The sequence below is a fragment of the Macaca nemestrina genome, chromosome 15 (assembly GCF_043159975.1).
Source record: "Macaca nemestrina isolate mMacNem1 chromosome 15, mMacNem.hap1, whole genome shotgun sequence".
Taxonomy (NCBI): Eukaryota; Metazoa; Chordata; class Mammalia; order Primates; family Cercopithecidae; genus Macaca; species Macaca nemestrina.
The window spans coordinates 28273208-28289238 of record NC_092139.1 but is presented as its reverse complement, the minus strand read 5'-3'; the positions used below and the strand labels follow the sequence as shown (position 1 = coordinate 28289238).

The 16031-nt window shown below is 53.2% G+C and overlaps 1 protein-coding gene and 1 long non-coding RNA gene across 4 annotated transcripts in view; one reads left to right on the top strand and one right to left on the bottom strand.

Moving 5' to 3' along the window:
* Positions 1–16031, bottom strand: part of LOC139358468 (uncharacterized) — an 86742-nt gene that overhangs the window by 38217 nt on the left and 32494 nt on the right. The gene's annotated exons all lie outside the window — the stretch shown is intronic.
* Positions 7466–15807, top strand: LOC105496295 (myosin light chain 9). Its single transcript, XM_011766605.2, has 4 exons — positions 7466–7579; positions 10825–11034; positions 14040–14201; positions 15067–15807. The coding sequence occupies exons 2-4, from the start codon at positions 10851–10853 to the stop codon at positions 15237–15239; spliced, it is 519 nt and encodes a 172-aa protein (XP_011764907.1). The 5' UTR covers positions 7466–7579; positions 10825–10850; the 3' UTR covers positions 15240–15807.

Here is a 16031-nt window from a genome sequence, read left to right as displayed (position 1 = left end):
ATTTTTATGAGGAACAGAATATTCACAGTCCCAAAGGAGCACACCACAAATTACTTATTTTCCAATGTTCACGGATTGGAAGACTTAGTATTGGTAAGATGGCAATGCTCCCCCAAATTAATCTACAGGTTTGACACAATCCTTATCAAAATCCCAGCTCCCTTTTCTGCAGAAATTGAGATGCTGACCCTAAAATTCATATGGAAATGTAAAATTTACTACAAAACTAATGTAATCAAGGCTGGGCACCGTGGCTCATGCCTATAATCCCAACACTTTTGGAGGCTGGGACAGGAGGGTCACTTGAGCCCAAGAGTTTCAGACCAGCTTAGGCAACACAGTGAGATTCCATCTGTATAAAAAATACAAAAATTAACCAGGTGTGGTGACACATGCCTGTAATTCCAGCTCCTCAGGAGGCTGAGACAGAAGGATCCCTTGAGCCCAGGAGGTTGAGACTGCAGTGAGCTGTGATCACACCACTGTAGTCCAGACTGGGTGACAGAGAAAGACCCTGTCTCAAAAAATAAATAAATAATCAAGATTATGTAGTACTGGCATAAGGGTAGACATATATATCAATGAAACAGAATTAAGAGTCTAAAATAAACCCATACATTAATGGACAACTGACTTTAGACAACAGTGCCAAGGTATTCAATGGGGAAAGAAGTATCAACAAATGGTGCTAGTGTAACTGGATATCCAAATGCAAAAAAGAGGAAGCTGGACCCTTACTTGGCAACATATACAAAATTAACTCAATGTGGGTTAAAGACCTGAAAACTCCACCCTGGCTAACACAGTGAAACCCCATCTCTACTAAAAATACAAAAAATTAGCTGGGTGTGGTGGCAGGCACCTGTAGTCCCAGCTACTCGGGAAGCTGAGGCAGAATGACGTGAACCCGGGAGGCAGAGCTTGCAGTGAGCCGAGATCGTGCCACTGCACTCTAGCCTGGGCAACAAAGCAAGACTGCGTCTCAAAAAAAAAAAAAAACTGAAAGCTAAAACTATCAAACTCTTAAAACAGAAGTGGGCCTGGCGCAGTGGCGCACGCCTGTAATCCCAGCACTTTGGGAGGCCAAGGTGGGCAGATCACGAGGTCAGGAGATCAAGACCATCCTGGCTAACACAGTGAAACACTGTCTCTACTAAAAATGCAAAAAATTAGCTGGCTGTGGTGGCGGGCACCTGTAGTCGCAGCTACTCGGGAGGCTGAAGCAGGAGAATAGCATGAACCTGGAAGGCGGAGCTTGCAGTGAGCCGAGATCAGGCCACTGCATTCCAGCCTGGGTGACACAGTGAAACTCCGTCTCAAAAAAAAAAAAAAAAAAAAAAAGACCTGAAAGCTAAAACTATCAAACTCTTAAAAGAAAACAGAAGTGGCCGGGCGCGGTGGCTCAAGCCTGTAATCCCAGCACTTTGGGAGGCCGAGACGGGTGGATCACGAGGTCAGGAGATCGAGACCATCCTGGCTAGCACGGTGAAACCCCGTCTCTACTAAAAGATACAAAAAACTAGCCGGGCAAGGTGGCGGGTGCCTGTAGTCCCAGCTACTCAGGAGGCTGAGGCAGGAGAATGGCGTGAACCTGGGAGGCGGAGCTTGCAGTGAGCTGAGATCCGGCCACTGCACTCCAGCCTGGGCGACAGAGCGAGAGGCTCAAAAAAAAAAAAAAAAGAAAACAGAAGTGTAAACATTTATAACCTTGGATTAGGCAATGATTTCTTGGGTATGACACCAAAGCACAAACAACCAAAGAAAACACAGATAAACTAAACTTCAAGGTTAAAAACACTTGTGCTTCAGCCGGGTACGGTGGTTCACGCCTGTAATCCCAGCACTTTGGGAGGCTGAAGCCGGTGAATCACGAGGTCAGGAGTTCAAGACCAGACTGACCAAGATAGTGAAAGCCCATCTCTACTAAAAATACAAAAATTAGCCAAGTCCCAGCTACTCAGGAGGCTGAGGCAGAAGAATCACTTGAACCTAGGGGGCAGAGGTTGCAGTGAGCCGAGATCGCACCACTGCCCTGCAGCCTGGGTGACAGAGCAAGACTCTGTCTCCAAAAAAAAAAAAAAAACTTGTGTTTCAAAGAACACTATCAAGAAAGTGAAAGGAGGCCGGGCGCGGTGGCTCACGCCTGTAATCCCAGCACTTTGGGAGGCCGAGGCGGGCGGATCACAAGGTCAGGAGATCGAGACCACGGTGAAACCCCGTCTCTACTAAAAATACAAAAAATTAGCCGGGCGCGGTTGTGGGCGCCTGTAGTCCCAGCTACTCGGGAGGCTGAGGCAGGAGAATAGCATGAACCCGGGAGGCGGAGCTTGCAGTGAGCCGAGATCGCACCACTGCACTCCAGCCTGGGCGACAGAGCGAGACTCCGTCTCAAAAAAAAAAAAAAAAAAAAAAAAAAAGAAAGTGAAAGGATAACCCATATAATATGAGAAAATATTTCCAACTCATGTATCTGATAAGGGTACAATAGCCGGGATATATAAAGAATTTCTATAGCTCAAAATCAAAAGACAAATTTTTAAATAGGTAAAGGATCTAAATCGACACTTTTTTTTTTTTTTTTTGAGACAGAGTCTCACTCTGTTGCCCAAGCTAGAGTGCAGTGGCAAGATCTTGGCTCACTGCAAACTCCGCCTCCCGAGTTCAAGTGATTCTTGTGCCTCAGCCTCCCGAGTAGCTGAGACTACAGGCACCCACCACCACCCCCAGCTAACTTTTGTATTTTTAGTAGAGACAGGGTTTTGCGCCATGTTTGCCAGGCTGGTCTCAAACTCCTGACCTCAGGTGATCTGCCCGCCTCAGCCTCCCAAAGTGCTGGGACTACAGGCGTGAGCCACCACGGCCAGCCTAAACAGACACTTCTCTGAAGAAGACACACAAATCTCCAATGATAAGCATGTGAAAAATGCTCGGCCGGGCGCGGTGGCTCAAGCCTGTAATCCCAGCACTTTGGGAGGCCGAGACGGGTGGATCACGAGGTCAGGAGATCCAGACCATCCTGGCTAACACAGTGAAACCCCATCTCTACTAAAAAATACAAAAAAACTAGCCGGGCGAGGTGGCGGGCGCCTGTAGTCCCAGCTACTCGGGAGGCTGAGGCAGGAGAATGGCGTAAACCCAGGAGGCGGAGCTTGCAGTGAGCTGAGATCCGGCCACTGCACTCCAGCCTGGGCGACAGAGCGAGACTCCGTCTCAAAAAAAAAAAAAAAAAAAGAAAAATGCTCAACATCTTCAGTCACTAGACAAATGCAAATCAAAACCACAATGAGATACCACTTCACACCTGATAGGATGACTAGAATTAAAAAGACAAGCAGGGCCCGGTAGCTGTAGTCCCAGCTACCTGGGAGGCTGAGGTGGAAGGATTGCCAAGCCCAGGAGTTCAAGTCCAGCCTGGGGTAACGTAGTGAGACCCTGGCTCTAATACAAAGACAGACGAGTATTAGTGAAGAAGTAGAGAAACTGGAACCATACACTGCCAGTGGAAATTCAAAATGGTACAACATTGTGCAAAATAGTTTGGAAGTTCCTTAAAAGGTTAAACATAGAGGCATTACCATAAGACCCAGCAGTTCCACTCTTATATACCTGAGAAAGTGAAAACGTATATCCACACATAAACTTGCAGATTAATGTTCACGGCACCATATTCATAATGGGCAAAAAGTAGAAACAACCCAAATGTCTATCAACTGACAAATGCAAAAACAAAATGTAGCATATAGCCATACAATAGAATACTATTTGGCAACGAAAAAGACTGAGGTACTGGGACATTCTACAACACGGATGAACCCTGAAAACGTTACGCTAAGTGAAAGAAGCCAGACATTGTATGACTGCATTTGTTTGAGTTTCTAGAGGAAACAAGCTGGCCAGGCGCGGTGGTTCACGCCTGTAATTCCAGCACTCTGGGAGGCTGAGGCAGGCAGATCACTTGAGGTCAGGATTTCGAGACCAGCCTGGACAACATGGTGAAAACCCATCTCTACTAAAAATACAAAAATTAGCTGGGTGTGGTGGCAGGTGCCTATAATCCCAGCTACTAGGGCGGCTGAGGCAGAAGAATCACTTGAACTCAAGAGGCAGAGGTTGCAGTGAGCCCCGTGCACTCCTATCTGGGTGACAGGGCAAGACTCCATCTCAAAACACAAAAACAGGTTTCTACAGTAAACAAGCTGATAGAGAGGGAAAGTAGATCCATAGTCTCCAGGGGCTGGGATGAGAGGAGAATGAGAAATGACTGCTAACAGGTACAGAGTTTCTTTGGGCGATTACTTACTAAAATGTTCTGGAATTACACAGTAGTGCTGATTACATAGCTTTGTAGATACACTAAATCCATTGAACTGTACATTTCATAGGTGAATTTTATGGTTTATAAAAGATAACAATTTAGGATTTTCTTTAAAATACAGAAAACCTGTAGAACAAGAAAAATATTTGCAAATCATATCAAGGGATTAATATCCAAAATATATTTTTAAAACACCTAGAATCTTAAAAAACAAAACAAACAAAAAAACAGCTTTTACATAGGCAAAGTTTTTTTGTTTTTGTTTTTGTTTTTTTTTGAGACCGAGTCTCACTCTGTCTACCAGGCTGGAGTGCAGCGACACGATCTCGGCTCACTGCAACCTCTCTGCCTCCTGGGTTCAAGTGAGTCTCCTGCCTGAGCCTCCCAAGTAGCTGGGATTACAGGCATGTACAACCACACCTGGCTAATTTTGGTACTTTTTATAGAGAATGGGGTTTCACCATGCTAGCCAGGCTGGTCTCAAATTCCTGGTATCAAGTGATCCGCCCACCTAGGCCTCCCAAAGTGCTGGGATTACAGGCAAGAGCAACCACACCAAGCCCCTTGCACGCTGTTGATGGGAATTGAAAATGGTACAGCCACTACAGAAAACAGTTATTGCAGTTCCTCGGGATGTTAAAAATAGAACCACCATTTGATCCAGCAATTCCATTTCTGGGCATATACCCAAAAGAATTGAAAACAGAGACTTATATGTTCACAATGTCAGGTTAAAAAAGCAACAGCAGGAACTTGAAGAGACCCACGTTCACAGAAGCATTATTCAGAATCGCCAAAAAGTGGAAGCAACCAGTGTCCATCCATGATGAATGGATAAACAAAATATGCATACAATGGAGTATTATTCAGCCTTAAAAAGGACGAGAGCCTGGGCAACAAGGCAAGACCCCATTTCTACAAAAAGAATTTTTAAAAAATTAGCCGGGGCCAAGCACAGTGGCTCAGGCCTATAATCCTAGCACTTTGGGAGGTCCAGGTGGGAGGACTGCTGGAGGCTAGAGGTTTGAGACCGGGCTGGGCAACACAGGGAGACCCTGTTTCTACAAAAGTAGAAAACTTAGCTGGGTGTGCTGGCGCATGCCTGCAGCCCTAGCTACTTGAGGGGGTCGAGGCAGGGGGACTGCTTGAGCCCAGGAGGTCAAGGCTGCAGTGAGCTATAATTGTGCCACTGCGTGCCACTGCATGCCACCCAGGGCAACAGAGTGAGGCCCTATCTCAACCCCCCACCCCCAAAAAGAAATTCTGATATACGCCAAACATGGATGAACCTGGAGCTTGAGAACATTATGCTGGGTGAAATAAGCCAGTGACAAAAGGTCAAATGCTATATGATTCCACTTACATGAGACTCCAATGAGTAGAGAAACTCACAGAAAACAGAGATGAGTGATGGCTGCCAGGGCCGGGAGAAGGGGGCAAGGTGGAGCTAGTGTTTAACTGGCAGGGAGTTTCGGCTGGGGAAGATGAAAGCGCTCTGGAGATGGATGGTGGTGATGGTTACATAACAAAGTGACTGCACTTAATGCCACCAAACTGTACACTTTAAAACACTGAAAACGGTAATTTTATGTTATGTATATTTTACCACAATCAAAAAATAAAATTTAAAACAGGGATACTAAAGAAACGTGATGACAAATGATCTTACTATGGCTCTTGGACCAGAAAAAATTCCTCTAAAGGACACTATTGCGATAACCGGCACGACCTGAATATGGACTGTGAATTAGGTCATTAAATCAATGTGAAAACTGTCCTGACTTGTATCATTGTACTAGGCTTATTTAAGAGAATCTCCTTTTTAGGAAGTACTCACTGAAACACGTAGAGATAACAGGACATATGTATGGAAGAAACTCTCAAATGGTTGGGGGTGCGAATAAATAAATATAAATGTATGTATATGTATTATATATATGTATATGGAAAGCAAGAAGAAAATACGATAAAACCCAATGGTAACAAACGGAGAATCCAGATGAAGGTATACAGGGTTCTTTGCACAGTTCTTGTAACTTTATCCTAAGTCTGAAATCATTTCAAAAAAAAGTTTTTTAAAATTAATTTGCCCAAAGTAGAGTTTCTTATCCCTAAACTGCTCCACACAGCAAACCCATCTTAGAAAATGGCTGCTCTATCTTTCTGGTCGCTCAGATCAAAACTCTCAGGGTCCACCCTGACCCTTCTCTTTCACACCCATTCCAATCCACCCGCAGATCCTCCCGGGTGCACCTCGGAAACAGTTTCTGCACTCGTCCCTCGGCCTCCCCGCTAGTCCGGATCACCTTGATCCTTGCTGGGTCGCTCCTCACAGGTCCCCTGCTCGGGGACTCGGCCCCCGCTGCGCTATTTTCAACACATCACCCAAAAGGATTCCGTCAAAACCCAAGCCAGGTTGTCACTCCTTGCTCAGAACCCTCCGACACCCCACGCGGCCTATGGGGAGCCACCGAGGGGTCCCTGCTCCTTCTCAGCCCCTCCGGCTCCCGCCCCCATCCTCCTGGCCTCCTGCTGCTGGCGACCCTGAGCCCGGGAGCCCTCACCCCCGCACCTCCTGTCTGCCCAATGTCACTGCCCACAGCACCCTGCGGAACAGCCCACACGCCCCCCAGGTCCCCGCTCCTTCGAGGCCCTAGGCCGCTGAGCTACTTGTTCATGGTATTTCCCTCCACGAAACCAGTGCTTCCCGAGTGGGTCCTTCGGTCCCGCTCTGGTGGGCGGCCGCTGATGTGAAAGAGCGAGTCATCAGGCATCGGGGTCCCTGGGGACTCCCTCACCCACCATCTCTGCCCTCCCCCCGCCGAGAGCCGTTCCCACGGCTGCGCTCCCACGGCTCCCACGGCCCACACAAGCGGGAGGCCTCTGGGGAAGCGGCGCTGGACGTTCCGCTTGCCTCGCTGGAGGGGAAGGGGCAGCCCAGAGCGAACCCCCACTCCCCTACTCCCATTGCCTGCTCACCCCATCACCTCCCCTCCCTACAAGGCCCTCTGTGCAGCCAGGGCTGGCACAGCAAGGAAGGGGGGCTCACCCTAGAGCGCCCCCGCCTGCCAGCCCGTGGGCCGAGGCCAAATAAGGCCGGACGGCAGCGGAGGGCCCCTCCACCCCGCCCCGCGGCCCCGCCCCGTGCACATTCTTCTGCCTTGTAAGGCCCGGCCGCCACGCCCCGCCCCCGCCTAGAGTCCCAACCCGACGGCCGGCCCAGTTCCACGCACCCAGCGAGCCCGAGCGCCTTCTCCGCACCAGGTGGGAGCCGGGGCCCAGGGGTCTTGAGAATGGGCCTGATTGCCCAGGGCTGGAGATGAAAGGTGGCCCGGGCCCAACCCGCTGTCACGGGAGACAGAGGCGGGCCCCACGGACTGGGATGTGGTAGGGTCTGTTGGGCACAGATCGCGGGGTGAGCTGGGGCAGCGAGTTTGTTAGGGGCCGACAGGGACTCTGGCCAGGGGCCGGGCAGCAGGAAGACTGCTCTGGCCTCTGGGAAGCAGTGGTCCTGCAGCAAGGGAAGGCCGTCGTCCAGTCCCTGCCCCCTCTCTCAGCTAGAGACGCCAAGCCCAGAGCTGCGGGGGGGCCGGGAAGCCTGGGTGCAAGGCTGCCGGGGAGGGGGGTTGCCGTCGCCAGTACCCCAGACCCAGTAAAGGCATGTGTGTCACAGATGGAGAAACAGCCCTGTGGGACTCCATGCCCCCACGGCATCCGTGTCCCCTCCCCATCTCCCATCTCCACACCCTGGGCCAGGAGAGAGGGACGGAGACCAGGGCACAGCCAGTGATGTATGCAGGGACCCAGGCTTCCCCTCTCTGGGTCATCTCGCCTGTGGGTGGGGAAGGTCTGCCGAGGGCCCTGATGGACTCACCTCTAGGGGGCAGGACGAGGACTCGGGCCTGGGAGAACCCCATACCTGCTCTTCCCAGCCCTCCAGCTGCTCTAAGGAGGAGCCTCAGATGAGGTGCACTCGAGAGGCAGGCATCTGGCCTGCCCAGCCCCAGGGGCTGGAGGTCATGGGGGCACTGCCCTGTGCTGGCTTCAGCCTGGCCTTTTCTGTTATACTGGGAATCTGGACACCAGGATGGGGGACATGGTATATAGTCACAGCCAGGCCAAGCATCATTGCTGATCCCTGGGGTCTAGGGCCCCTGAACGGGGAAGCGATGGCCCCAAAACTAAAGGCCCCACCCATGCCTGCCCCTCACCCCTCCACCAGTTCTAGAAGGTGCCTCTGGACACACACAGCCCTTTCCTGCTTCGCTGCCCCAGGCCCACCTGAGGACCAGTGCTCCCTGTTTTGTTCAAGCCTCGAGGGCACCAGGAGCCAAGTTTGCTCTCCACAGACCCAAACCTAGCCCAGGAATCCTGGCTTCCAGGTGGCCCCTCCCCCTCTCATGGGCACTCCATTCCCCTTCTGGGGCCTGTTTTTCTAGCTGCACCATGGGGGGCACCCCTGCCTCTGCCCACCACTTCCCACGATTGCTGGGGTGGACATGGTGGCCTTGTGCAAGCCCGTAAGCACAGTGCCCCCAGTCACACCATGGCAGAGAGTGCAGACCGGGTGGCCATGAAGGCAGACGGGTCCAGCTGGGCTCAGACCCAGCTGTGGATGGCCTGGCCATGCCTGCCCTGGAGCTTCATGGAGTGTGGTAGGGACAGTGATGGCCATCACAGCCTCTGTTGGGCACAGTGCACTGCCCCTCTGCATGCAGCCTTCTGTGGGCACCAGGAGTCAAAGTTCCCGAGAACACTAGACTCAGGCAAGGAATAGGCCCCTCCAAACCATGGGAGAGGAGGGGGCCGGCATCTGGGTACAATGGCACTCCCATCCAGGTCATGGGCGAGAAGGACTTCTGTCTACCTTCCTGAACCATGCAAGAAACACTGAGGGTTGGGTGTGTTGGTCCCTGGGACACAGGCAGCTACTGTCTCATGACTACAGGCAGTGATGGCCCTGGGGACCAGCTGGGGCTGGCCAGGATCCCGGTCCAGGGTTGATGATCTCAAAGGCCAAGGACCGAGAATGACTGGAACAGAGTCATGGGAGGAAGGCCTGGAAACAGCTCAAGTTGCAACCACACAGCCTAGGGTGAACAATAGGCAGAGCAGGGTTCCTGGAGGCCCTGGGCCCGGGGGTTCGGGCAGAGGAAAGAGGGGCCACAGTCCTAGAACCTTAGCCAGGCCCACTGCCCCAGCCGAGGGAAAGAGGCACTGGCTCTTCAGGCGCATATCCCCACAAGCCGTGACAAGCATTCAGGGAAAGAGTCCCAGGCCTGGCCTCAGTTTTCCCATCTGTACAGTGGAAGCAGCAGACTGGCCGTAGTTGCCTTCATATAGTCATTCGTCAAACAAGCATCTGTTAGCCCCACTATGGCCTGGGATTGGCGTAAACTGGGGGATCTATGCTGGCCCACAAGGGAGGGAGATCTTTAACTGTTTACTGTGGAAGCAAGCGTGCAGGGAACAGCTCCCCAGGAGGTGGGGGTCTCAAGAACTGAGCTGGAGAAGAAAGAGCACAGGGGAGGAGGGACCACAGAGGAAAGCCTGGAGTGTCCAGTGAACCACAGAGGTCCGGAGGGCAGGATTGTGGGTCACAAGCAGGACTCACACAGGGCCTTGAATGCCAGGATGAGGGACCCAGACTTGCTCTGAGGGACAGCAGGAACCTTCGAGGGCTTCAGAGTGACAGGTGTAGGTCGGCGTCTGTACGGGACAGAAGAGGCTGGCTGGAGGCTTAGAAGCCAGGTCTAAGCAAGAGTGAAGAAGCTGGGGTTCTCAGCCCAAGCAAACCTCACTCCCTGATAAGCACTGGGGAGTGAGAACAAGCAGTGGGACCCAGGATCAGGCTAGACCACTCCCCACTGGGGGGCTGGTCGAGCTCCCTGAGGTGGGCAGGCAGGGGTTTGACTGCCCAGAGCCTCCTAGAACGTCAGGCGGGCAGTGGAGGGATGGAGTGGGAGGGTAAGGAACGGCAGGAATGCAGGACTGCAGATCCAGCTCCTTCCTGCTGGCCCAGGGAGCCTGGATGGCAGCCCAGGAGAGCCCTCACTGACTCCCACGAGTGGACCCACCTTGTCACATAGAAAGAGAGACGGACAGTGTAAATGCTATTAAGGATTAAAGGAGATAAAAAGCATGGTAACGGTTGGCACCAAGCCCAATCCTAAGTGTTTTACCCAAACAGTCACAGCCAAAATAGCTGACTCCATGCCCGGCACTGTTCCAGAAACTCTCCGGCACTGGGTCAGTTAATCCCTACTGCTGGGCACTCCTCATGTCCCAAGTCCCAGATGAAGACTCTCAGGCTCAGAGAGGCAGAGGAAGTTGTTCAGAATCGCACAGCCCACACTTGTCTGCTTTTGTGAAGAACTGGCTGGTGGGAGCCCCAAATCCGTGGGTAGCCTTGAATGCCAGGCCCAAGTGCTAAAAGCCGGTCTGGAGGAGGCAGGAAGTTTCCCTGGCCCAGAGTCACAGGGCCACCCGACCCCCACCCCTTCCTGCAGGGAAGCCCCACCCACCAGAAGCCAAGATGTCCAGCAAGCGGGCCAAAGCCAAGACCACCAAGAAGCGGCCACAGCGGGCCACATCCAATGTCTTCGCAATGTTTGACCAGTCCCAGATCCAGGAGTTTAAGGAGGCTTTCAACATGATTGACCAGAACCGTGATGGCTTCATTGACAAGGAGGACCTGCACGACATGCTGGCCTCACTGGGTGAGCTGGGACAGGGACGGGGTGAGATGGATGGGGCCAGGCAGGCTCTGCCAGTCATTTACAGGGCCCCTCCTGTGTAGTGAGACGCGTGGTGTCCACCTTAGAGAATAGTTGCCATTACTTAGTCCGTTCAACAGGGAAACTGAAGCACAAAGCAGGTCCACCACTGTGTCTGAACGTAGAGAGGCTGACCCCACAGTGGGCCTGTCTTAGGCAGATTTGTGCACTGGGCTGCCAGGTATCATTTCATTGAAAGAAAGGGGTCAGCTGGCCAGGCGCGGTGGCTCACACCTGTAATGCCAGCACTTTGGGAGGCCAAGGCAGGCAGATCACGAGGTCAGAAGATCGAGATCATCCTGGCTAACATGGTGAAACCCCGTCTCTACTGAAAATACAAAAATTAGCCAGGCGTGGTGATGGGTGCCAGCTACTCAGGAGGCTGAGGCAGGAGAATGGCGTGAACCCGGGAGGCGGAGCTTGCAGTGAGCCAAGATCACGCCACTGCACTCCAGCCTGGGCGACAGAGCAAGACTCCGTCTCAAAAAAAAAAAAAAAGAAAGAAAGGGGTCAGCATCTAGATGAAAGAGCGAACGGCAGGCTGTCCACTGCACAGATGGGGAAACTGAGGCCTAGAGGGGAGGCCAGACCAGCTCCCCTCCTTCAGAGGTCACCCATTCCAGGCTCTCATAGCCTCGCTGGTCCCAGTGACTTCCTCAAGATCAGGACCTTAGAACTAAGGGTACAAAAATCAAGTTCAATTCTCTACTGCAGATGAGGAAATACAGGCCCAGAGGCAAGGCCTCCAGAGACCATGCCCCAACCCACAGGCCTGCCCCAACATCCCTCCCAAAGTGCTGGCCACAGCCAGCCACTCTCAGCCCAGTTCTCGCGCACCCCTCATGCTGGGTGACAGCATCCTGACCAGACACTGCCTGGGGGAGGGAGAGTCCAGGACCAGAGGACACAGCCCCGTGACAGTCAAGCCTCGAGCTTTGGGGCCAGAGAGTCAGTCCCTGGTACAACCCTGTGCACATTCCTCTTCCTGTGAAATAAGGCCATGGCCCTGATGTTTACCCATGAGGCATTGAGCAGGAGAACCAGGCAACCCTGAGTGGGAGAACTGACAGCACACTGCCCCTCGCCCTGAGGACCAAACCTCTCCCAGCTTCAGGCCAGGCTCGCTTGAAGACTCCCTCTCCCAGGAGGTCACCTGGCAGGAAGTAAACCCCAGGGTTCTTTTTTTTTTTTTTTTTTTTTCCTGAGACAAAGTCTCACTCTGTTGTCCAGGCTGGAGTGCAATGGCACCATCTCGGCTCACTGCAACCTCCGCCTCACGGGTTCAAGAGATTCTCCTGCCTCAGCCTCCCCAGTAGCTGGGTTTTACAGGCGCCTGCCACCACGCCCAGCTAATTTTTGTATTTTTAGTAGAGACAGGGTTTCGCCATGTTGGCCAGGCTGGTCTCAAACTCCAGGGCTCACCCGTCTCAGCCTCCCTAACTACTGAGATTACAGGTGTGAGCCACCATGCCTCACCAACTCCAGGGTTCTTATCTGGGGCCTTCCCAGCTTCATGGAAGGACTGAAGCCTGGTGAGAGAAGGGGCTGGGCTTAAGTACCCCACAGGAGTCCTGGTGTCACAGCTCCTCTTGGGCCTCAGCTGCCCTGGCCATCCCAGGGAGACACAGTGGGGTGTGTGAGACTCAGGGACATGAAAACTTCCTATTTCCAAGGCCACACCCTGCATCCAGGCCCCTGAACTCCTGAGACTTCATGACAGCCCTGGGTGTCTACCCAAAAAAACATGCATTGTGTCTGTAGCTTGTATCAGTGGGTCTGCAGATGAGCCACACCCTCATCTTCAAGTTAAAAACAAGAGCAGCAAATATAATCATCATCATCATAATAAGCCCTGCAGGTATTATCTTAAATCTCAAAGCAATCCTGTTGAACAGATGCAATTATCATTCCTTCTTTACAAACAAGGAAACTGAGGCTCAGAGAGGTTAAGTAATTTACCCAAGGTCACACAGCTACCAAGTAGTGGGGCTGCAATAGAAACCCAGCAGTTGGGCCGGGCGCGGTGGCTCATGCCTGTAATCCCAGCACTTTGGGAGGCCGAGACGGGCGGATCACGAGGTCGGGAGATCGAGACCATCCTGGCTAACATGGTGAAACCCCGTCTCTACTAAAAAATACAAAAAACTAGCCGGGCGAGGTGGCGGGCGCCTGTAGTCCCAGCTACTGGGGAGGCTGAGGCAGGAGAATGGCGTAAACCCGGGAGGCGGAGCTTGCAGTGAGCTGAGATCCGGCCACTGCACTCCAGCCTGGGCGGCAGAGCGAGACTCCGTCTCCAAAAAAAAAAAAAAAAGAAACCCAGCAGTTGATTCCAGAGTCCATAGGCCTGTGCCAGTCATGGTTATGAGCCTTTTGCAACTACTGTCTTATTGTCTTCACAATTCCCCTAAGAGATGGGGGAAACCAAGGTGCACAGCTGGGATCCAAACCCAGGCCTGTCTGACAGCAAAGCACTATGTCTGGACTTAGGAGTTAGGCTGCCTGAGTTCAAATGCCAGGTCTACTCAAGTCTCCTCCTTACTTGCTGTCTGACCCTGGACAAGTTGCCTGGTCTCTCTGTGCCTCAGCTTCCATACCTGTGAAGTGGGTAAGAATGCTGATTTCACAGGGTGGTGAAAGTTAAATGCAATAAGGCACGTGGGCCACCAACCACAGTAAGCAGTCTGCAGAGGGTTGTTTTTATTATACTTTAGTGAGCACTGCCGACTGCTGACATCCAGGCCACAGGAGGAAACTGGTGGAAGCAGCCAGGGACTCCAGGCGCCCACTGCTGTGGCTGCCCTAACGCCATGCTTTCCAGTTCACAAAACCCACTACCTCCCGTCTCACACAGAACCGTGAAGGGCAGGGGTGGGAGACGGGGGTGGAAGTTGCCCCAGCTGGGGACAGAGGGCCCAGGACCACAGGCTGGAACACCCCACCTACCACAGGGAAGAACCCCACAGACGAATACCTGGAGGGCATGATGAGCGAGGCCCCAGGGCCCATCAACTTCACCATGTTCCTCACCATGTTTGGAGAGAAGCTGAACGGCACAGACCCCGAGGATGTGATTCGCAACGCTTTTGCCTGCTTCGACGAGGAAGCCTCAGGTCTGTGGCGCCCCTACCACCACCCTGCATGCAAGTGGGGCCAGGGCCGCCCCAGGCATTCAGTGCCTCTGCCCCTAAGGGCCAGAACAGACATCACCCATCTCCCAGGTTCTGTTACCACAACTATAAAAGCCAGGCCACCTCCTTATTGTACCCGCAAAGGCTAGGCCAGAACAGCCCATGCCCCAAGGCTCCTGCCTTCTTGATCTCCCCCGCTGGCCCAATGCACATTCTCCATCTGCTTTAGACCTTTCCGGAAATCAAACCATTTCATGCCTTTCTTGCCAAGAAGGTATAGAAACTGGCTCCCATCCTCAGATCTCCTAACAGACGTTTTGTCCCTCAGCTCATTTTTCCCAGGGACATGTCAGGGTAATGATGGCCATAGTAACATTGCTTGGGCCCGCACGGGCCTGACTCCCTTCACAGTCCCTCACCAGAATGGCAACATGTTCATCCCAGTTTTCTAGATTCAACAGGCACACGGAAGCTAAGGGCCTTGACTAAAGGCACACAGCTAGGGAGAATGCGAATCAGCATTTCAACTCAGGCAGCGGAACTCCAGAGTTCATGCTTAAAACAGGGCATACCCAGGGCCCCCTGTGTTCACAGCCTCAAGTTCCCCAAGTGACACCTTGGATGCAGTCCCACTGCACAACTCCTCCCCACAGGACCCGGGCACCCCTTCACGTGCATCCCCACACCCCTCCTGCCTCGTCCTCATTCCTCAGACTGACCAGAGACTAAGATGGTATCTTCCCAGCCCCTCTAGGTCTGCAAGAGCTGCCGGGGGGCTGAGGGATGGGGCTGCTGTGTGTGTCTCAGCCCGAGTTCCTGCTCTCACCCACCCTGCCCCTGCCCCCAGGTTTCATCCATGAGGACCACCTCCGGGAGCTGCTCACCACCATGGGTGACCGCTTCACAGACGAGGAAGTGGATGAGATGTACCGGGAGGCGCCCATTGATAAGAAAGGAAACTTCAACTACGTGGAGTTCACCCGCATCCTCAAACATGGCGCCAAGGATAAAGACGACTAGGCCACCCCAGCCCCCTGACACTCCAGCCCCCGCCAGTCACCCCTCCCCACACACACTCGTCCATACCAGCTCCCTGCCCATGACCTTCGCTCAGGGATCCCCCCTTTGAGGGATTAGGGTCCCAGCTCCCAGTGGAAGAAACAGGCCAGGAAAACGGTATGCCGAGCTGAGGCAGGTATTCCCATGGTGACCCCAGAGCCCTGGGCTGGAGTCTCTGACACCTCCAAGGAAAGACCACCTTCTGGGGACATGGGCTGGAGGGCAAGACCTAGAGGCACCGAGGGAAGACCCCATTCCCGGCCTGCTCCCCGAGGAGGAAAGGGCTCTGTGTGCCCCCAAGGAGAAAGAGGCCCTGGGTCCTGGGATCCTACACCCCTTCACGTGCATCCCCACACAAATGCAAGCTCACCAAGGTCTCCTCTCAGTCCCCTCCTCTACACCCTGACCAGCCACTGCCGCACACCCACCCAGAGCGCGCCACCTGCCACGAGAGTGTGCTCAGGAGTTGCGGGCAGCATGGACATCTGTCCCAGAGGAGGCAGAATCTCCAATAGAGGGCTGAGCACTGCTTCTGGTCTGTGTGTCTGTGGTTGGGGTGAAATAAGGGGACCCCGGACCTGAAATCCTCTCCCACCTTCTCCTGCCATCCCCAGTTACTGCCCTGCTCCTCCCACCCTGGCCCAGGGAAGGACTGGGTGTCCTCCAGCCATATGGGCCCTGAAGCCCCTAGGGACCAGAGTCCCTAGTAAGTGGGCTCTATGTTCAGCTGAGACCAGCAGGGGCAGGGGATGG